The sequence below is a fragment of the Balaenoptera physalus genome, assembly GCF_965194825.1.
Source record: "Balaenoptera physalus genome assembly, chromosome: 2".
Taxonomy (NCBI): Eukaryota; Metazoa; Chordata; class Mammalia; order Artiodactyla; family Balaenopteridae; genus Balaenoptera; species Balaenoptera physalus.
Window position 1 is genome coordinate 136,650,250 of NC_138883.1, and position 22,536 is coordinate 136,672,785.

Consider the following 22,536-nt stretch of genomic DNA (forward strand, 5'->3'; position numbering starts at 1 on the left):
CTCAGACTCCTGGTCTCTCGTCATCTACATCACCAGCCCAGGCTCTGGTCCAGGGGCCTCAAAGCCCATTGCTGTCTTTCCTTGGGTGCACGTTAGAGCTCTGGTGTCTTGGGGGGCATCTCAGGATGTAGCTTCCCAGCTTTGTGGAACTGGAGATCGGGGGGTTTGTTTCAGAATTTGAGGCTGGTGTGCAGAGCTGGTTAAGCCCTGGGGATGCTTGAGGCTGATTCCTGATCCCCAGGCCTCCATGCTTACCCAAGCCAGTGTTCTCACTCAAGTAAGCCAGGCTAGTCTCAAGTATTACCATGCCACCAAAAGCTCCCCCATGACTCCTGGGGTCCACAGGATAACATCCAGCAGCCTCAGCCCAACTTGTGAAGCCCTTGAGATTTGGGCCTGAAATCCCTCCCACCACCTGGCATGCACAGCCACACTGCCACCAGGAACTTCTGGTTTCTTCCAGGACACCACCACCACCTCCTACTTCTCCTGGCTGGCAACTCCTTCTCAGCTTCCCTGAAGGAAGCCTTCTAGGACCTGCCTGGATGGTTTTGTGTCCTGTATGTTGTTCTTTTCCTATCCTAGCACTGATCATGCTATGCTATAATGATTTGTTTACTTGTCTTCTCCTCTACAATTTAAACTTCTATGAGCAAGTGGGTTGACTTCTTGCTTCCATGTAACCCCAGATCCGAGCATAGCTCACCCATAGAGTGGGTGCTTCACAGATCTTTGTTTAACGAAGCAGTGAGTGAAGATTAGCAAGTAGGGGTTAATGTCTCCCTTTGGGGGCACTGGCAGGAGAGGTGGAAGGAGCCTGGCCTTACCCTAAACCCTTCTAGGCAGCCACTGGGTTCTCCCATGTGAAAGGTGGGCTAACAGCATCCTAGACAGTATGTTGCCCAAAGAAAGAAGGAAAAACCATGATGCCGGTTACTTAAGGCGTTCCTCCTGCTACAGGTGGGGGTGGCCCCACGGAGTCTAGAGACTGCAGCTCCCGCACAGGTATCGTTTCTGTCGCTAGAGGCCCTGCAGGGACCCAGCAAGACCATTTCTTGGGGATTTAAACCTTCTGGCTAGATTCTGGAATCTAAACTGAGGCCACTACAAATAGAAAAAAAGTTATATTTAACCTCATTCATAATTAAAGGAATTCAATTTCACACAACGAGATGCCATTTTTCACTGGATTGGCAGAGATAATAGATGTTGATGATACATCATGTTGGGGAGGTTATGGGAAAACAGGTATTTTCAATAATCATAGGTGGGAGTGTAAGTTGGTACATACCTCTGTGATGGGCAATTTGGCAATCTCTATGAAAACTAACAATGCATATAGCATATATCCATCTCTCTTTTTTAGCAATGGCACATCTAAAAAGCAAGACTACATATATACATATGTGTGTAGATGCCAGTCCAGGACAATTGCTGTAATACTGATCATACCAGCAGAAGACTGGAAAAGCCTGCAATGCCCACTGATGCCTTCTGCTAACAGAAATTATGGTCCAGACACGGTGGAGTGTTAAGCAGCTGTGAAGGAGAATGAGGTGTTGCATGTCGATATGGAATAATTTCCAGAATTTAGCAAAGTGCAGTACTTAAAACATGCTCCCTTAGGTTGAAAGTGGATATTTCTGGAAGGATACACATAGAAAAACCAGTTTAATAGGCTGCTTCTGTGGAGGAGGGCTCACTTTTCACTTGAAATCCTTCCATACTATTTGGCTTTTTCTTTTGACTATGTCCATTGCTATTTAAAAGAAAATGGAGACAATCCATTAAAAATGACCCATGCCATCTGTGCTTTAACACCCCAGACCTTCCTCCCTTTCTTTAGGTAACACCACCATGCAATGCACTTCCACACTCCGTGTCCACTGGAGGAGACTGGGCCTCAACTCCTGTGACCGGCCCTGGGGACGTGCTCTGTGGACTCTGATAGGCATGTCTGGGAGGGGCCCCCTCCAGCCTGAGCTGGTCTCATCCCTGCCATCCTGCACCCTGCTTCCTCTCACCCCCTGGACCTGCCCTCCGGCCTCAGGTTCTGCTCCCCTCTGACAGGGAGCAAGGCCTACTTTGCTGAGCCACTGCTCCAGCCCTGGGAGGGGTGCCCACTGGATCAGTGCCTTCCGAAGGCCTAGGCTCAGCACTCCTGATGCCTAATTAAGCATGAATTCACAGGCCTCCTGTGCCCTAGGCTTGTGGGCTGGGCGGCTGGCTACACAGGCCAGCCAGCGAGCTGCTTTCTTGCCCGAGGGTAGCCCTCTCTGTAGGTCCCAGCCTTCCGCATTGTGGTAACTGAATTAGAGCCATTCACTACCAGCTGCTGACCAGAGCTTCCCACTTCCTGCAGCCAAATTCAATTGCCTGGGTGTCCTTCCCCTCCATTGCTCACGCCCCTTGCCAACAGCCAGCCAGGGCACTGTGCCACCCTGAGGGCCGGCAGAGCCAGAAGCTCCTGGAAGCCAGGTTGGGTCAGGGGCAGTGAATGTCGAAGGGCAGCCCTTCTGCTCAGTGTCTCTGCCCCACGCTGCCCACTTCCCTGCAATATCCAGGACCGATAACTGCCACAGATGGCAGGAATCTTGAGAGTACATGGTGGGTAGAGATCCTCATAGCACAGGTGTGTTGAATCAAAGGCTCTCTGTGGGGGGCGGGTACTATCTAGCCCAACTGTTATAGGCTGAATTGCATCCCCTCGGAACTCGTATGTTGAAGTCACAACTTCCAGTACTTCAGAATGTGACCTTTGGAGATAAGGGTCTTTACAGAGATAACCAAGTTAAAATGAGGCTACTAGAGTGAGTTCTAATCCAATATAACTGATGTGCTTAAATCTGGAGACAGACAGGCACACAGGGAGAATGATGAAGATGGCCATCTACAAGCCAAAGAGAGAGGCTTGGAAGAGATTCTTCCCTCAGAGGCCCCAGAAGGATTTCTAGCCTCCAGAACTGTTCTTTAGGCCACCCAGCCTGTGGTACTTTGTTACAGCAGCCCTAGCAAACTAACACCCTAACTGTACAATATGTATTTCCCTCTCCACAGCCCAGTAAGGGGCATCCCTTGCTGTCTGGTCATCTCCAAGAATGCAGAATTCATCTGTTCCTAAGAGGCAACTATGCTCATTTCAAATGATCTTTATTTGTTGGAATGTTCTTCCCAGTGTCCAGAGGAAACCAGACTTACTCTAGATCCTTTCCCGAACCTAGTTCATACCTGGAGACTCACAGCCCAAATCCGCAAGCCCTTCAAGGGCAGGAACCTTGATTTATTGATTTTTGTGTTCCCCCAGCACAGGCCTGGAACCCTTGAGGTGCCTGTAAGTATTTGCTGAATAAGAAAGATTGCTCTCATACTCCTTGGAGACTTCTCTTCCCAAATCCTTTCAACTTTTGAATTTCTTTGCCACTGTGGCCCCTCTGCAGCCTGGTACCCAAAACTGAATGTGGTTCTCCAACAAGGCCATCGCTGACCTCCCTGACTCTCAAAGATGTTACCCATCCATCCATTGCTGTGGATGTGTAGTGCTAAGATCACATTATCCCTTTGAGCGACCACACATCTGCTGATGGTTGGTACTGTTTATCCCTCTTTACCTGTACAACTGTTTGGAACCCAAGTACAGAATCTTGCATTCATTCATATGAAATTTCTTCCTCTTACATTGGCTCGTTGTTTCAGCCTGTCAAGAGAAATTTGGATTCAACTCTGAGGCCCCCAATATTGGGAAGTCCCCAAAAGTCACATCACCTGTGAATTTGCTAAGCAGACAATTGATGCCTTCATGTAAGTCACTGGTAAAAATGGGGACAGTTGGCAGGACAGGATGCTGGTGGCCTGTTCTTAAAGATCTCCATGAAGTCAACATTAATCTAATCAATTAGTGTCTTTGGGGCATCAATGGTCAACAGACAGTGGTCAGTCTATGTTTCAAGGATATGGGAAGGCGGGTGGCAGTGGGAAAAGCAGAGACTTTGAAGCCTCTACATGTGGATTCTAAGCCCCCTCCTCCCATCTGAGTGATCTTGGGCAATTCTCTTCACATTCCTGAGCCTGTTTCCTTATGAGTAAAATGGGGATGGAAATAGTATCTATCTTATAAGGCTGTTCTGAGGTGTCCTGACCTTCCCGCTTGCTCTGCTTGGTGGGGAAGCTGCCCTGTGCTTGCGATAACGGTGCTGTACAGGTGGAGTCTTGACCCACTGCTATCCACTGCAGTCTCTTAACACCACGTCTTCAGTGCAGCAGCTCCCAGCCCCCTGAGCTCATAGCACCCCCAAATCCAGAACTGGGTGGGTGTGAATTTCTGCTGCATCTGGTGCATTGCATTAAAGTGAGACAATGTGGTTAAATTCATGGTTGTGACTCTTACTGGCTGGGTGACCTCATACAAATCACCCAACTTGTCTGGTCATCAAGTTCTTCATTTGTAAAATGAAGACACTAGGGTGCTCAAAGTCAATTCCCACTTGACATTCTGATCAACAAGCACAAGGATTCTAATTTCCTCACACTTGTTATTTTCCACTGTTTTGATAATAGCCATTCTAGTGGGTGTGAAGTTGTAACGCATTGTTGTTTTGCCTTATATTTCCCTAGTGATTAGTGATGTTGAGCACCTTTTCATGTGCTTATTGGCCACTTGTATATCTACTTTAGAGAAATGTCTATTCAAGTCCTTTGGCCATTGTTGAATTGGGTTGTTTGATTTTTGTTGTTGAGTTATAGGAGATCTCTATATATTCTGGATATTAATCCCTTATTAGATAATATGATTTGCAAATATTTTCTCCGATTCTATGGGTAGCTTTTTAACTCTCTTGATATATTGTCTTTTTGGCACACGAAGAATTTTAATTTTGATGAAGTCCATTTTTATCTATTTTGTTGTTTGTAGTTGTTGTTGCTACCTGTGGTTTTGGTGTCATACTTAAGAAACCGTTGCCAAACCCAAGGTCATAAGGAGATTCCCTGTGTTTTCCTGTAAGAGTGAATTTCTTCTAAGTGGATTGTACCCTTTAAAATGGTTTCAATGGGCTATACTATCAAAAAAACAAAATAATGAGTGTTGGCTAGGATGTGGATAAATTGAATAACACGTGTTGGATGAATGTGGAGAAACTGGAACTCTTGTACACTGTTGGTAGATTGTAAAATGGTGCTGCCACTATGGAAAACAGTATGGAGGCTCCTTAAAAAATTAAAAATAGAACTATGGTATTATCCAACAATTCTGTTTCTGAGTGTATATCCAAAAGAATTGAAAGCAGGGTCTCAGAGAGCTATTCGCAGACCCATGTTCATAGCAGCACTATTCACAAGAGTCAAGAGGTAAAAGCAACCCAAATGCCCATTGATGGATGAATGGACAAACAAAACATGGCATATACATACAATAGTATATTATTCAGCCTTCATAAGGAAGGAAATTCTGACACATGCTACAACATGGATGAAAATTGAGGACATTACATTAAGTGAAATAAGTCAGTCACAAAGAAGCAAATACTATATTACTTTACTTATATGAGGTATCTAAAGTAGCCAAAATCATAGAAACAGAAGTAGAATGGTGGTTACCAGGGGTTGGATATATGAGGAAAAGGGGACTTGTGTTTAATCAGTACAGAGTTTTGGATTTGCATGAAGAAAAAGTTCTGGAGATCTGTTTCACAACAATGTGAAAATACTTAACACTACTGAACTGTACAGTTAAAAATGGTTAAAATGGTAAATTTTATGTGGTGTATATTTTACCACAATAAAAAAGTGTTTATCCTGTCCCACCCCATAAATGGGGTGTTTATTGGACAACAGATTTTTAATATGGAAATAAGATTATTCTGCAAACTACAACCCATATTGGAACTTTGAGGTAAAGAACTCCTGACGGGTGAATTTGACTTGGTCCATTGTTCTATAGACTCCTTTATTAAATGGAGCCTAAATAAATTTCCTTCCCAGTGGTTTCACCCTCTGGTCCTAATTCTACCTCTTGAGTCTACAGGACAAGTCTAATCCCTTGGTTGGTGGTTGGTGGCAGCTGCCATGATCACAGTAGTTATGACTGATTGTCTGTCTCCCCTGTGTTGGCACAGGACACACATTCTGTCGTAGGTATTGCTCCCCAGTATAAATAGAGAAAGCAGGGCACAGGAGACAAGCCACCTCGTCAAGGATGTTATACAACCAAGGGAGTAACGGAGCTGGGATGTGAACCCAGGTGTCCCTACCTCCAAAGCTCATGTTCTTGATGCTAGGCCAGATTGCCTCTTAGCCAGGTTCCTCCTCAGCCTTCTTCTCTATGACCCCTTGCTGTTTTCTCAGATGCCTTTGTTCTGCATCCCTCACCAGCTCATTCTTCCTCTTGCAGTAAACACCAGGTAAGTTCCCACCTGGTGGGAACAGAGGCAAGCCCTTCCTCTCAATACAGACATTGCCCACCTTCTCAGTGATGCCCTACTGGACCCAAACCCTACAGGGCCCAGTGTCCACACAGAGTGGGGGAGCATTGTCAGAAATCCATCCCAAGGCCCCTGAAGCCCTCATTCCTGCCCTCTCCCCTTGCTAAAAGGAGAACCCCTTCCCGTCCATCTCTCCTGCAGTATTTCCTCCAGGGAGTTCCTGCAAAGGAAGATGTTGCAATCTCAGGATTAACAGCCTGTTTGTTTAAAGGGCTTATTACTGGTGCTTAATGCTATTTTGACAGGTGAAAGTGAGTCAATTATAGCTGGAAATAGCTCCGACTGCATAGTTTCTTCCAGGTGGTTGCCCATTCCCTAGCCAAGGGACTTTTTTTTCTCTTTACCAAAGGGCACTTCGTCTCTTTCCCTCATATCCTCTGACCTCCGAACCACATAAAGACTTTCCTCCTTCCAGGAAGGAACAATGTTAAAGGCATGGAGCCTAAATCCATGAGATGGGGGTTGCTGCAGCAGCCCCGCTCCGTGAGGGGGTGAAGTGGGTGCTAAAGGGAGGCTTGAAAGGTCAACCTCCAGGATACAGAATGCAGCCCCAGTGAGCCTGGGTCCATACAGATATCACTCTTCTCCATCAGCCACGAATCTGGCTGCCTCTCATTGAATGTCTCTCTAGGTCTTTCTTGAGGGCAATAGGTTTCTGTATTGATACCCATCCTAATTAGACCAGTGCTGTTCGCAGGCTTGGGTGCCTCAGGTCAGGGGTCACCTTTATGAAGACAGCAAGAGTCCTTTCTGGGTGGCTCAGAGGACCTCCTACGGTCACACCAAATTAGGCTAAGGCCCCAGTGAAGATCATTCCAATGTCCCCCAGAAATTGTCTTATGTCACCAGAGCAGGACTGTGAACTGCCAGGTGGTTGGATGGACCACTGGATGCAGGGCCAAGCTGGCAGTCAGGAGTGTCATGGGATGTATTTGTAACAGGTTATCTCACACTTAATATGCCCAAGAAAGAGCTCTCTTCCTCAACATGCCCAAACACACACAGACTTCTTCCAGACTCTCCCATTCACAGAGAATGGCACCACGGTCCACTCATCTGCTCCAACTCTAACCCTGACAGTCATCCTGGATTTCTCTCTTTCTCTCACCCCTTGAGGTCCTTAAATAGAATCCATTAGCAAATCCTGCTGCCTCTACTCCAAATGTTCTAGCAAATCTGAACAGACTGTTGCATATCTACCACCACGGTCCCAGTCTAAGCCACAGTGATTCCCAACCTGGACTCCTGCAACCGCTTCCCAGCAAACATTCCTGTTTTCATTTTTGCCCCCTTATGGTTTCTCCTCCACACAGTGGCTGTCCGAGGGTCATTCTCCACACAGCTCTCTGGGTGGGGGCAACAGATTGCTCAGAACTGGCACGCCACATGCCACACATTTGCCAACCTACTTCTCCAGGAAGGGGGGCTCAGAAAGGCCAGGTGACTTGCAGAGGTCAGACAACGAGTGAGTGGTGGAACTGGGCTGCAAACGCACCTGGGAAAGGAAAACTGCCTCTCAGGCACCCCCCGCACCCCGCGGCTGCTCACCCGCGGACGGCGTGCAGCAGGCGCAGAGAGGGGTACGCAGTACGCACGTTGACGCGGTGCTTCAGGATGAGCTCGTTGACCCACTCGACTCGCTCCTTGCCGCCCCTGGCCATGAAGGCGGGGATCCACAAGATGCTGCCGTTGAGGCTGTGCAGCCGCTGCAGCAGCTTCTCCCGCCACGTGGCGTTGACCAAGTCCTCGAAGGCCCGCTGGATGACGGAGGGGTTCATGGTCACCAGGTCTGTCTTGAGCCCCACATCCCGGGCGTACTCCTGCACCGGGGCCAGGTTGCACCTGCCGGAGAAAAAGGCAGCGATGGTCCTTTTGGGAAAGCTGAGGCACTGCTGCTTATACTTAACTTTATCCCTCCTTTATCTCTCCTCGCATCCTCCTCATTCCCAAACAAAGACCCTGGGCATCTTCCTGAATTCACCAGGCCCTCCTGTCATCCCTGTTCCTTCTTCTCCTGATACACATATTTACTGGGCCCTTAGCACATACATAGAACCTTGCTGGGCCCCGGGGTTGTAAAATGCCTGCCTTCTGGAGTTCAGGATCTCATGGAGAAGAAAGGAAGCAAGTAAGTCAGCCCTCAGCCCACAAGATGACCATGCTATAGGCAGGTGTGACCTGGTCACATTAGGTGACAGAGTGAGGGCTCTGAAGACACACTCCTGGGTTCAGAATTCAGCTCTGATACTTTCCTCCTGTGTGATTCTAGGTAACCTGATCAACCTCTCTGTGCTTTCTGAGAGCTTCCTCCTGGCTAAGGATCAGCCACGACAGGATTTTTTAGCTATGACGGAGATCACAACAGCATCCCCTCACAGGGATTAAGGCAGTCCCTAGACACCCAGTACTTCGAACGCTGCTGGGCCACAGTGAGAGCTCAGTACATATTAACTGTTACCATCATCCTCACGGGGAGGAGGAGCATCGGGTGGTCTTCCTGAGGTGGTGACCGTCACGGGAAGTCGGATGGAAGAGCAGAAGCCCATCTGTGGATAAGGCACCTCAGGAGAGTGTTTCTCCAGCTTGCAAGAGCAGAAGAATCACCTCAGGCAGTGGTTAAAAATACAGAATCCCCAGGTCCCTCACCTGGAGGTCCAGATCCAGCAGGTGAGCTGAGGAATTGATATTTAGTCTTATAACCAGGCAGCTTAGGAAACATCATGCTATGGCATTTTAGGCCCAGTAAATGTATCACAGGGGCCTAGGGGCATGAAGCAGTGTGGGTGTTTAGGGGAAGGCAGGTGATTTGCTCTGATGGGGGCATATTGTGTGGAGGAGATGGGGTGAGAGAGGCAAGCGAGGTGAGATAGCAAAGGGCCTGTATGTCAGGGATGCTGCCACCTGGCAGCCAGTGGGGGTCTGTACACAGTGGCGCCATATGACTTTTGTCCTGAAAGACCACACAAGTCGGCCCCACAGACATGCAGATCTGTGAGAGCCATAGAGTAAAGGTCAAAGTACAGCCACACATTGTTGTAAGTGGCTCTCACCGTGGTGTTTCAGGTCCCTCTTTTCCAAGTGCGCGTGGACCGCTGCGGACATGAGTCCTGGGAGAGGCAGAGCATGCCGTGGCTGTGCCTCTCAAAGTGCGGTCCACTCATCGGCACAAGGGTATTAGGAATGCAGAGTCTCGGGCCCCACCCCAGACCTGATGACTCTGCATCTTGATAAGTTCAGGTAATTCATACACTGGTTATGTTTGGAGACACTGGGCTAGAGCCTAACGGAAGGACTTCAGAGACCGCCAGCCCAACCGCCCAGGTTACAGATGATGAAACTGAGGCCCAGAAAGGGAGTGACACACTCCAAGCCACGTGACAAGTGGGCAGCAGAGCCAAGACTGGACTCCAGACATCATACCACTCATCTTGCTGTGCAAGTGTCAAAAAAACAAAACAAAGCAAAACAAAAAACTGTTGGTTAGAATCTGCTGTGGCCCCTGGAAAGCCTGGGGCCGGGCTGGGTGGAGCACTGAAAACTCAATATGGAAACCAGTTCAGGAAGGTCGCCTTCAATGCTGCCAGGCTCCCCAGGAGGTGATCAGACCCTGCCAGGGTCAGCTTTTGCCCTCTGACCATACCTTTAACGCCCTCCCCAACTACCCTCACCCTTTCTCTGGCTTCTAATCAGACAAACCTGCCACTTCCCTTCTCCTCTCCCCTCTCCCCTCCCTCCCCAATTTTTCGACTGGAGAGTTTTGAGAAACAGGACTGAACCACTGGGTACGCCAGGCACAGACAGAACCTGGCAAAGGACAACAAACTAAAACAAGCATGGCTGCTGGGCTGCAGCAGCTCGTGCATCACAGTGGATGCAGGAGTCAGCACACCATCTAATCCCACGTCCTGAGGTCCAGGGAGCTCTGTGATAAGGCCACTTCCCAAAGCCCGGGACAAGGCTCTCTTTGCGTCAAGAGAGTCCCGATAGAAACGTGAGATGCGGTTCTGCCAGTGCTGGGGCGCTGTGAGATGCAGTTCTGCCAGTGCTGGGGCGCTGTTTGGGATGAAACTCGAGGCTCTGTGTGCCCTACTTTTGACTAGGGGACAGCAAGCCCTTGTTTTTGAGTTGGGTTGGGGGTCAGGTATCAGGGCCGTGAGTAACTGTGTCCAAATGTGTCCCCAGGAGACTGGAAAATGAGAAATGAGAATGAGAGCTCATTCTCTCTTTGGAGAGAATGATGGTCAAGTACAAATCCAAGTTTCTCTGTCGCCCCCTCACTTCCCAGATTTTGTCTACAGGAGAATAAAGGTACTAGTAGAGTACACCTTAAAAGAGTTTTCCAAACTTGGGCCAACAACTGGCCAGCCCAGGAGACTTTTTTAACCAACTTTTTGTACTGGGCTCTATCCTGGGGTCAGCAAACTTTTTCTGCAAAGGGCCAGATAATAAATATTTTAGGCTTGTGGGCTATAAGCTCTCTCTGTTGCAATTCTTCAACTCTGTACAACTAATTCAACTCTACATCACAGTGAGAAAGCAGCCACTGAGGATATGAGAATGAATGGGCATGGCTGTGTTTCAGTAAAACTTTACTGATAAAAACAGGTTATGGGCCATAGTCTGCCTGCCTCTGTTCTAGACCAACGGTTCTCAGTCTTGGCTGTACAAGATTCTTTTTGACCCACCTCCTAGAGAAATGGAAATAAAAACAAAAATAAAAAAATGGGACCTAATGAAACTTAAAAGTTTTTGCACGGCAAAGGAAACCATAAACAAGACCAAAAGACAACCCTCAGAATGGGAGAAAATATTTGCAAACGAAGCAACTGATAAAGGATTTATCTCCAAAATATACAAGCAGCTCATGCAGCTCAATATCAAAAAAACAAACAACCCAATCCAAAAATGGGCAGAAGAACTAAATAGCCATTTCTCCAAAGAAGATACACAGATTGCCAACAAACACATGAGAGGATGCTCAACATTACTAATCATTAGAGAAATACAAATCAAAACTACAATGAGGTATCACCTCACACCAGTCAGAATGGCCATCATCAAAAAATCTACAAACAATAAATGCTGGAGAGGGTGTGGAGAAAAGGGAACCCTCTTGCATTGTTGGTGGGAATGTAAATTGATACAGTCACCATGGAGAACAGTATGGAGGTTCCTTAAAAAACTAAAAATAGAATTACCATATGACCCAGCAATCCCACTACTGGGCATATACCCTGAGAATGCCATAATTCAAAAAGAGACATGTGTCACAATGTTCATTGCAGCTCTATTTACAATAGCCAGGACATGGAAGCAACCCAAGTGTCTATCGACAGAGGAATGGATAAAGAAGATGTGGCACATATATACAATGGAATATTACTCAGCCATAAAAAGAAAGGAAATTGAGCTATCTGTAGTGAGGTGGATGGACTTAGAGACTGTCATACAGAGTGAAGTAAGTCAGAAAGAGAAAAACAAATAACATATGCTAACACATATATATATAATCTAAAAAAACCAAAAATGGTTCTGAAGAGCCTAGGGGCAGGACAGGAGTAAAGACGAAGACATAGAGAATGGACTTGAGGACATGGGGAGGGGGAAGTATAAGCTGGGATGAAGTGAGAGAGTAGCATTGACATATATACACTACCAAATGTAAAATAGGTAGCTAGTGGGAAGCAGCCGCATAGCACAGGGAGATTAGCTCAGTACTTTGTGACCAGCTAGAAGGGTGGGATAGGGAGGTGGGAGGGAGGGAGACGCAAGAGGGAGGGGATATGGGGATATATGTATACATATAGATGATTCACTTTGTTATACAGCAGAAACTAACACAACATTGTAAAGCAATTATACTCCAATAAAGATGTTTAAAAAAAACGAATCTTGGCTGTACACCAGAAGCCCTCAGGCTCCCTGGGCTACATGACCCCACCCCTCAGACGGATTTAACTGGTCTGGGGTGCAGTCTGGACATTGGAACTTTCCAAGGCTACCGAGCAATTCTAATGGACAGTCAAGGTTGAGAAAGGGGACTAACCCAACTAATCTTGTTTCAACCTTTTGGGACGACTGGCAATGCTCAACTTAAATATGCCTGTCACTTTGTGTCCAGGGCACCTACTGCAGTTACCTGATGACAAAGCTGTGTGTGTCAATCTCCTGCCCACAGCCGCTGTTCAGCAAGACCCCAGAGTTGCCCACGATGGCACAGGTCCCGAAGTGCTTGTTCTTCAGTGGAGAGGTTCTGGGGAGCAGCTCATACAGGTTCTGGGACACGTTCATTGTGCTGTCTCGGTCGAAGATGTAGTGAATAATATCTCCGGGTTTCAGGGTCCCCTTGAGGACAGAAATGTCCTTTTCAGCATCCAAGAACTTTAAGATTTGCTTCCTACGAAAACCAAACACACATGAGGAAAAAGTCTCCTGTTGCTACCTGCCCTTTGCCAACCCGGCTTTTCCTCTCCTCGGTCACCCTGCAGGGCTGATGCAGCCCAGCACACAGGGGCAGCTAGAGGTCAGATGCCCTCCGAGGATCTCTGGTTACACAGTTTTTAAAGTAAAATCTCCAGTTAGGATCCTCACCTTCCTAGGGGCAGGAATAAAACTTCCCTGGTAATTCTGAGAGGATTTCTATCCTTTTTCTGACCACATCTCATCCCGTCTGTGTGTTTGACTGGAGAATCTCCAATCTCTGGTTTTGGGCAGAGACTGGCAACACGGCCCAGAGGCCGATCTGGTCCTCCCTCTAGGAGATAGGATACCTGCCTTGGGAAATGACTTCATCAGGACTGAATGTGAGCTCATCATGAAGGGCCCTGGAAGGAAGGGTGACCTGCCACCCTGGTTTGCCTAGGAAAGCATGGTCTTAGACTGAAAGCCTTGTACCCCAGGGACATACTGTACCTGAGTCTTGGGCAAACCCAGACCATGGTCATCCTATGTCATACTCCCCTCTCTGAGTGGGGTTCAGGGCCACCATCTGATAGGCAGTCCTGAATTAGGACCTGGAAACCGGAATGACAGGAGTCCCTCATTCCTCAGGGGCCTATTTTCTTCCCTGGAAGCCTTCTCTGGGCACAGGGGCCTCCCAGGGGGCGAGGGGGTGTGTGGACACTGTGAGGTGTGTCAACCACTCCCCGTTTGCAGGACTGCAAACATGGCCTGCTGTCCGTGCACTGGTCCTTTCTGGGCTGTGTGCTCCCTGGCCCTCCACACTGCTGTCTTATTTGGAGTTCGTAAATATTGATACCTTTCTGGTCCCACAGAGCAGCGTTGCTTTGTGTTGTTTCAGAACAAAGGTCATCAAAAGACAGGTCTCTGGGCTTCAGTGTGACTTTGATTTAGGGGGAAAGCTCCAGAATCACCTAGCAAAGCACATAGATGGGATGGGATGTGGTCAGAAAAGGGATAGGAATCCTCTCAGAATCACCAGGGGAGTTTTATTCCTGCCCCCAGGAAGGTGAGGATCGTAACTGGAGGTTTCACTTTAAAAACTGTGTAAACTGCCCCAAAGATTTTTAGAAATGATTCAAGTCATCCAGAGAAGGAAATCTGGTACCCAGATCACCTGGAATTAATTTCATTTCCTGCAGCTCGTGAGCCCCCATCTAGAACAGACACAATGATGCTGTTCTTCTCCACCAAGCCCCAGAGGAACAAGACCTTCACACGTTTTGCTAATGTGAGGATTTGCAAGGTGGCTGTCCCATTGCACAGATGGTAACACTGATCCCTGAGAGCCTGTGTGATCTGAGATGGTCACAACCTGTGGTGTATTCCAGCAGGATGCACATTCAATTATTTGGGGAACTATAAAGAATTCAGAAGCTCCAGGCTGACGCCTGAGAAATCCTGATTCTGAGTGTGGCCCGGGTCTCAGTACGCTTTCAAAGGCTCCGCAGGGGACTCTAAGGTGGGTCCAGGTTTGGGAGCCTCTGGCATCACGAAGGGGCACCTAGAATGTTTGACAGGGCACAATGCTCCTCTTCCACTGGTCTTGTCTTATTAATAATCTGGATCTCGTGCTTTCATGCAGGGGAAACCACTCTTGATGAATAATTTGTATCTCTTGATGGAAAACAGAGATACAACAGAAAACATCGTTTTTATTTATAGTGCTTTACCCGGGATGACACAACTTTACAAACTAATATGGTTTGGAAATTGCTGAAACCTTTGCAGTTACTTACCCCCAGAGTATTTAAAAGCAAAGAGAGCCCACAGAAAGCCCATAGATAAACTCCTCTGTGGATGAATTAATTTCTAACTAATTATGAGAAATTACTACTGATTATTAAACATCATTCCAAATCACTCACAGAATCTTTTTTATGAATAATTTTGGTGACTAATTGAAGGAAGATGAAGGAAATCCTTTTCCCCCCTGGGTGAAGGCACATTGTTCCTGCCGAGTTAACTGTGTGTTTGCAGGATCCCCATGCCGGCCGCAGTCTGGTCTTCTCCGAAAGGGGGAAATATCCTTTTCTCTACCCAGTGGTGGGAGAAAGAGTGAGTGGAGATTGAGGTGGGCTTGTGCTGGCAGGAGGATTTCACTCACAGGTGGTGTAGCGGGGTGAATAGTGGCCTCCCAAATATATGTTCACCTCCTAACCCTGGAACCTGTGAGGTGCTTTATTTGGAAACAGCGTCTTTGCAAATGTATTTAAATTAGGGATCTCGAGATCATCCTGATTACCCTGATGGGCCCTAAATCCAATGACAAGTGTCCTTATCAGAGATAGGAGAGGGGATACACAGACACAGAGCGAAAGGCCACGTGAAGACAGGGCAGAGACAGGAGTGACACAGCTACACGGCAGGGAATGCCTGGAGCCAGCAGAAGCTGGAAGGGGCAAGGACAGATTCTCCCCTGGAGCCCTCAGAGGGAGCGCTTAGAATTCTGGCCCCCAGAACTATAGGGGAATACGTTTCTCTTGTGCGAAGCTACTGAGCTGGTGGAAATTGGCTACAGCAGTCCGAGGGCTCGCGCTCCACAGGGCTGCTGACCAGGGGTGAGTAACGCAGGTTGGCAGCTGTTGGGGTGTAAGATGAAGGCCGAGGGCCCAGCCAGGGGCCCTCAGAAGAGGCCCTGAATGAGGGGAAGCAGAATGGTGGTGACAGGAGTCAGCTCCTTCAGATGCTTTCTCAGCTGCTAGGGCTCCAATCTCATACCTCTCTACTCCCCACACTTCCTCAGGCCCCAAATCCAAGCCTCAAGAACCCGGGGGTGGGGGCATTTGGACAGTGAGCCCACCTGAAGGGGGAAGCTCCCTGCTCTGTATGGTGACACTCTCGGTGGTTATGGTCAAGGCTGACCGCCATACCCCAGCCCCCTGTTCTCAGCTTCCTCTCCATGATGATGGGCTGGGAAGGCGGGCTGTGATAGTCAAGGCTTTCCCGTCTGGTCCTGGTTACTGCACTGACCTCATCACCCCCATTCCCTCCTCCTGGTGGGTGCTCCAGCAACACAGCACAAACACCAGACTTCAGGCAGCAGCTTGGCATGCCTGGCAAACTCCTAATTATCCTTCAAAACCCATTGCTCCCGGCAAGCCTTTCCTGGCCAGCCCTCTTAGTCCCCTTACAACATGGAGTACTCTCCTCGGTATGATCTATCTCCGCCTATTTATATGAGGCAACGTCGCCTAATGTGTACATCACACTGCCCTGCTCTATCTTTGTTACGTTTGTGCCTCCTGCCAGCATGTCTGATTCATGTCAGCGCCCCTGGCTCCCAGCAAAATGTCTGCAAGTGAATGGTTGGGTTATACTGACCACTCTTTGCTGCGTCTATCACAGCTCTGTCAAAGTCAAGTGGCCAAAGTGCTGACATTGGAATCCCTTCTTTACAGTTCCCCATTCCCGCCACCCAACAATGACTGCACTGTTCTGGAAACATCACTCTGCAAAGATCAGGACAAGAGCTGCTCTCTGGCTGAAACAGACCTCTCCCTTTGCGGTTAGGTGTCCCATCGGCTCCTGGGTCACCTGATGCCCAGTTGTAGCTTTTCTTCATGTCATCAGGGAGTGGTTGCCTACTCAAGCCACACGGGCTGCGGGAGGAGACAGCTCTCCAAAGACAAACGGAAGGACCATCGCCGCTGAAAGGGGATGGATGCCAGGCAAGGACTGCTGCTTTGGGGTCCTCTGGGAGAAGCCATCTGTGATCCCCGACCCCCCTGCCCCAGGCTCTCACTGATGCTGACCCAAGAGCCTCACTCCCTCCAAACCCAGGACCTCAGCCAGTTGCTCCTGTCACTTTCCCGGCCCGAGTCGCCGCACACATGTGCTGGGCTGCTGGGCTTGCCTGGGGTTTTTATTTCCAATTGATCACTTAGAGATGAAACCTGCCTCAGCGGGAGGTAAACATATTATTTCTATCCTGACTTCTTTAGATGATGGAGAGTGGCAATTTGCCAGCTTGTGCCAAAGAAGGCCAAGTCTGTCTCTTGTCCTAGAGGTAATTACCACTACCTGATCCTCAGAGAGAGCGTTTGGTTGTGTCTCCATTTGGCCGAGGCTGGTTGGATGTTGCGCTTAAAGCCTTCATTACTTCTGTCAACAACAGCCGGCGACGAGGAGCCATTTATTACAACTTCGGCTCTGCAAGGGAGATAAAAAAAGAGGAAGAGGGGAGACATGATCTGTTAGCAAGCCAGTGACAAGTCTAATAGTTTTGTTTTTGCACAAGCTTGAATGTAAACTTCTTCGGAGGAGCAAAATTGCAGTTATTACCTGAGAAGGGAAGGAAGTCTATTTATCTTCTAGAATGCACCAACTCTCTCCCTCAGGTATTACCTACATATATTCTGGGAGACAGGAAGGGGGTGATGAACTATCTCCCCACCCCCAGCCCCCGATGTTTCCTCCCAGTGAAACCTAGCCATCACTGTCGTAATAGTAATACTTCTTCAAGCCGCTTTTGTGAAACTCCGAAGAGCAGTTGCATTAACAACCAAGTATCATAAGATGGTTTACAAACTTAATAAAGAGGAAACAAAAACTCATATTGGGGCAATGGGATGTAGCTTTATCTCATTATCCCTCGTTTGTAAGATGCCACTTCAAACATCTGTCTAGTTCCAGAGTTATCCGTGCTCTGTTTCTCTCTCCCCCTAGACTGTAAGCAGGGGAGTTCCCTCACTCATTTCTATATTCCCCAATGGTCTAACATAGCAGGCGCTAAATAAATAAGTGTTTGTTGAATTTGAATTTGAATTTGACCTTGGTGGTTGCCTGGATGGATGAAGTTGCTGGCTGGCTCTGAATGCCCGGGGCCAATCATAATTCTGGGTGCATACCATCTTTCCACCTGACTCAGGCATTACAGGACCCGCTTGAATTCAGACGTTTGAAATCTATGCTAGTAGGTTTCTATGAAACTAGGTTACAATTACATCTCTAAAGGCAGTGTAAGAGCCAGCCTGCCTCTGCCGGATGCACACAGATGCATGTGGGTCATATCGCAAGTTCCTTTTGTCTGTGCTGACAGCAGATTCTCTCAGTTAGAATGATAAGTGGATTTCTGATGCCAAATTCTGGAGCTTTAAAGAATTCAAACCAAACAACTATGTCCTCTGCATCTATCTTGGAACAGCCAAGTTAAAAAAGATGAAATCCTTTTAACAGGTCTAAACCCAATGCTCTATTTTGCTTTTTTGTAGGTAGAAAGGAATTTATTTGGGGGTGCACTTTCTCCCCACATACCTCCATTCCCAATATTCCTGACTCCTCTGGCTGATATTACTTGTCTGGGATTCAAAAATATGTAACTTTTGCAGAGAACAGAAAATTCAAGGGTTTTGAGTAAGGTGGATGTATTCCTCCAGCCTGCAGGCTTAAAGGGAACCTATGAAAGGAAACAAAAGACCTGACCCTTTGCAATTTTTGCTGTTTTCATGAACAGAAGCAGAGGGTGTAGTGGAAAGATTTCATAAGCTGTATGTCTATGGGCAAATCACTTTATCTCTCTGAGCCTCAGTTTCCCCATTTATAGAAAGAAGGTATAGAAGAGGAAGATATCCTCTGGATGGGGACTGGGCATGGTCCAACCATAGCCAGTGGCAAGCCTGAGTCTGTTGGCTTGCAAAGCGTTTGCTCACACTCTTGTATCAAGCTGTCTTCTGGCCAAAGACTGTCATTCGAGGAAACACTCTTAGAATTTAGAGTGTGCCTTCAGTAATCAAGGTTAACATTTCTGAATTGACTTCCTAAATATTTTTAAGAGGTCTCAGCAAAGTTCCTGAATGCTCTATTTTCCATCTTTACCTCCTGGACAAGCCATCTACCACAATGAAATTGGGTGAAAGTCCTGATTCCTTTCAGAGTCTCCATTATTCGGCAAAAGTTCAAGTTATGAATAAGCTCATTGGTGGCTCAAGTGCCTCCAAGTGAGTGGGCTCTTTTGCAGAAAGAGACTCTTACCCATCTGGATTTTCTATCTCTGCAGCCTCTAGACCTTGGGCCATTTCACGGGCTCTTCTATCGACAGCTCCTCCCCAAAAGTGATTAGGGAAATGCAAAGCCAAAGTGAAACGAAACAGATCTCTTTGCTAAGTAAGAAGGGCACCATCCAGCAAAGAGGAGAAGCAGATTAATAGCTGCCTTACAGCAAAAACAAATGAACACAAAATCTAATTTACAAACCTATTAGATTTGCTATGTAAGCTGTTCACAGCTGATCTGATTGTACCTCTGCCTCCAGAATTCCTGCAAGACAAAGGAAATGCATTATTTATAAACCCAGCTCTTCTTTGCAAAGCCCTCTTCAGTTGCCAGGAGATCTCACAGCCCGCCTTGGAGAACTACAGAGGGACAATGAAATCTCACCTAGGCCTTTCCAGAAATGGGCAACCTCCTGGCCCAGCCACAAACCCAGGCATTTTCAAGGAAGTAGACCTTCTAGATCCTCCCCGGCCTCTCACTTGAACATTGTTTCAATTCTCACCAAGGTTTCCACTTGAGAATTTCATTTGAGCTTTGAGACAAACTCCTTTGTCTCCTCTGGTTAATCCCATAGGCTAGCACTCTTGAGCCTGACTCAGCACCTGCTGTAGCATGACTCAGTATTTCCTTTAGCCTGACTCACCATTTGCCCCTGGTCTTCTCTGGCCGTCACTCACCTGTGGTAAGACGTTGTCCATCATATTATCTCCAAACTTGAGACATCAGAAGTCCAACAGAGGCAGCAAGACTGACTCAACCAGTGCCTCCAACCAAATGTGAGAATGATTTGCTTTTTGGGGGCAGGAAAAATAATATTAAGTGGTGTCACTTTACCAGGGAGCAGGAGATGGGTGAGTAATGGGGTCCTTTGCTTCTTCCTCTGGAGGAAAAGTTTTTGGAGTAAAAGCATTCTAAGGCCCTTTCCAGCCCCACCATCTCTTCAGTTCTGTCAGATTCCATTCTGGTTGGGGGCCATGAAGTTTAACCCTGCTTTGCTAATCACATTGGGCCAGGGGAGAGATGAATCCATCTGCCCCTGGTACCCAGCCCGCTTTGTGCTCTGTGTTTGTTTTTTTAAAAGTTGTATGTCAGACTAATTATTTTTATTAAGTTAAATAATCTTTTCACCACTGATTTATAGGATATGTGGTTTGAGGAGATATTTCTTCACACTTTTTTCATTTTTTTTTGGAGAGCTATAATTTTTTTGTGATTTTATTTTATTTTTTGAATTAATTTTTATTGGCATATAGTTGCTTTACAATGTTGTGTTAGTTTCTACTGTACAGCAAAGTGAATCAGCTATATGTATACATATATCCCCTCTTTTTTGGATTTCCTTCTCATTTAGGTGACCACAGAGCACTGAGTAGAGCTCCCTGTGCTATACAGTAGGTTCTCATTAGTTATCTATTTTATACATAGTATCAATAGTGTGTATATGTCAATCCCAATCTCCCAATTCATCCCATCCCCTTTTCCCTCCTGGCCCATATGTTTGTTCTCTACGTCTGTATCTCTATTTCTGCTTTGCAAATAAGACCATCTATCATTGTTTAACATCTATCATTTTTTAAAAGTTCTATCTAGCCTTTCAGCCAAGGTGTTGGTACACTCCAAAGAAATAATAAAAATCACTGCAAAAGCTGTATATTTAAAGAATCTTGTGATTTAATAAGAACTCTTTGGAGGAAGTTAATGCCTAACTCCTCACTGGTTTTAAATCTGGATTTTTTTATCTGCTTTCTTTAGGATTCACATACTTGTAGATATAAGGTTGTGTGTGTGTGTGCGTGTGTGTGTCTTTTCCTGATAGAATGAAATGTCCTTTCAACATTATTTGGCAACAGGAAATATTCTGCCTCATAGCTGGATGACCAGGCAACAGGAAGTGTGCTATGACTCACCCAGTGCCTCATCTCAGGTCTCCCTTCAGGTCTCAAATTTCATTACACCCAGTCTAATTCTTAATTACACAGAGTATCATTGGTTCTTCACATTTAAATCAATGCATAATATCTCTTTTTCGTCTCTCTTCATTTACTCTTGGGATGGCGGCATTCTCACACTTCTAATTCAAGGGTCTGGGAATATCTGGCCATCTCTGGCCTGTAACCATAATCTACTTATGTCAGCGCCCAAGGGCTTTCCTGGGCCCACTGCTGTCCACATGACACTGACCTTTCACATGTCCTGACCCTGACCCCAGTCCTCAAAATCAGCACTCCTTGGGGGAGGGAAGACTTGTTGGGCCAGATATTAAGTCAAGTACAGTAATTAAAAGTGTGGTCATAGCTCAAGACTAATGAAAGGTTAATGGAACAAAAAAGATTGTCTAGAAATGCTGCACATGGGAATTGATGTATGATTTTAAAAAATCATTATCAACAAGAAATTCAGTAAATGGTTTGAAGCAGTTGATTAATAATCTGGAGGTGAGTTGGAGGGAAATCATGTAAGTGTTCCCTGACATAAATTTCCACAGGATTTAACTAGTGTTTCTCAGACTTTAGTAATTCTCATATTCCTATCAGCAGTTTGCCATATTTTGTTTATCACCCATACTACTATCTACTTAAGTTTTTAAATTGACTCATCTTTTAAAAACTTCTTAACCTACACAATGCCATCTGTGAAAATATGGGTTTGATATCATGATTATATACTCATTTGAAAAGAACACAAAACCATTACCACAAAAATATTTATCAATGGAATTCCTAAAGTCATCTTACTTATTACCAAGGATACTTATGGCACCTCTGGGGAAGACTGAATTAAACAGTTAAACTTTTAAAGAAGGCAACCCATACAAAATTGGTAAGAAAATGGAAGAGGATATTTATCAAATCTTGATGAGGTATGAGGAATATATGTGAAGGACTTTTAAAATTCAGAAGTGGAAGAAGAAATCCTAAGAGAAAATATTTTAAAAATCTTCATAAAAATTTAAAATTCTGTTTATACAAATAGCAAACCTCAGCAAACTCTGTTCAGCATCTTTCTTGAAATCTGAGAGGGCTCCAGGTGAGGTGAGCACTGCATCTGTGCATCTATCTGGTTTAATGCCACCAGGGGTTTAGAGAGGACTCAATGCTGAGCAACAACTCCCTCCTGCTTTCTCTTCTCCTGCCTCCAGCCCAGGTCCTGGGGAGCATCCAGTCCTGCTGACTTGGGCACCACAAACCGTGCACTTTTTCACACCAATCCTTCCTCTAAGTCTGGGTTTCCCCACCTCGGCACTATTGATATTTCAACGTTGGTGTTGGGGGTTGGGCAGCTATCTGTGCATTGTAGGGTGTTCTAGCTGCATCCCTGGCCTCTACCCACTTTATGCCAGGAGCAGCCCTCCCCATACCCCCAAATTGTGACAACTAAAAATGTCTCCAGACATTGCCAAATGTCCCCTGGGGCAGGGAGGCAAAATTGCCTCCATTTGAGAACCTCTGCTTTGACGTTTGCTTTCTACCTAATGCCTCTGAGAAGATGAATCTCCTCCATCAGCCAACCCGTCCCATCACCTTCCTATGCTAAACCCCAAGCCCAACACCTGTGCTTCCCCTCAAAACCATCTTAGTTTTCAATTCCCAGCCACCTTTTCCTCCTC

The 22,536-nt window shown here is 46.6% G+C and overlaps 1 protein-coding gene and 1 long non-coding RNA gene across 2 annotated transcripts in view; one reads left to right on the forward strand and one right to left on the reverse strand.

The window, feature by feature from the left end:
* Positions 1–22,536, forward strand: part of LOC309654686 — a 1,153,334-nt gene that overhangs the window by 284,226 nt on the left and 846,572 nt on the right. The window lies entirely within an intron of this gene.
* Positions 1–22,536, reverse strand: part of ST8SIA2 (ST8 alpha-N-acetyl-neuraminide alpha-2,8-sialyltransferase 2) — a 91,682-nt gene that overhangs the window by 38,304 nt on the left and 30,842 nt on the right. Inside the window, exons 2-5 of the mRNA XM_082449101.1 lie at positions 19,131–19,193; positions 16,959–17,087; positions 12,616–12,873; positions 8,025–8,318 (exon numbers count right to left, since the gene is read on the reverse strand). Of these exons, the coding sequence (XP_082305227.1) occupies positions 8,025–8,318; positions 12,616–12,873; positions 16,959–17,087; positions 19,131–19,193 (744 nt within the window). The remainder of the gene's footprint in view (positions 1–8,024; positions 8,319–12,615; positions 12,874–16,958; positions 17,088–19,130; positions 19,194–22,536) is intronic.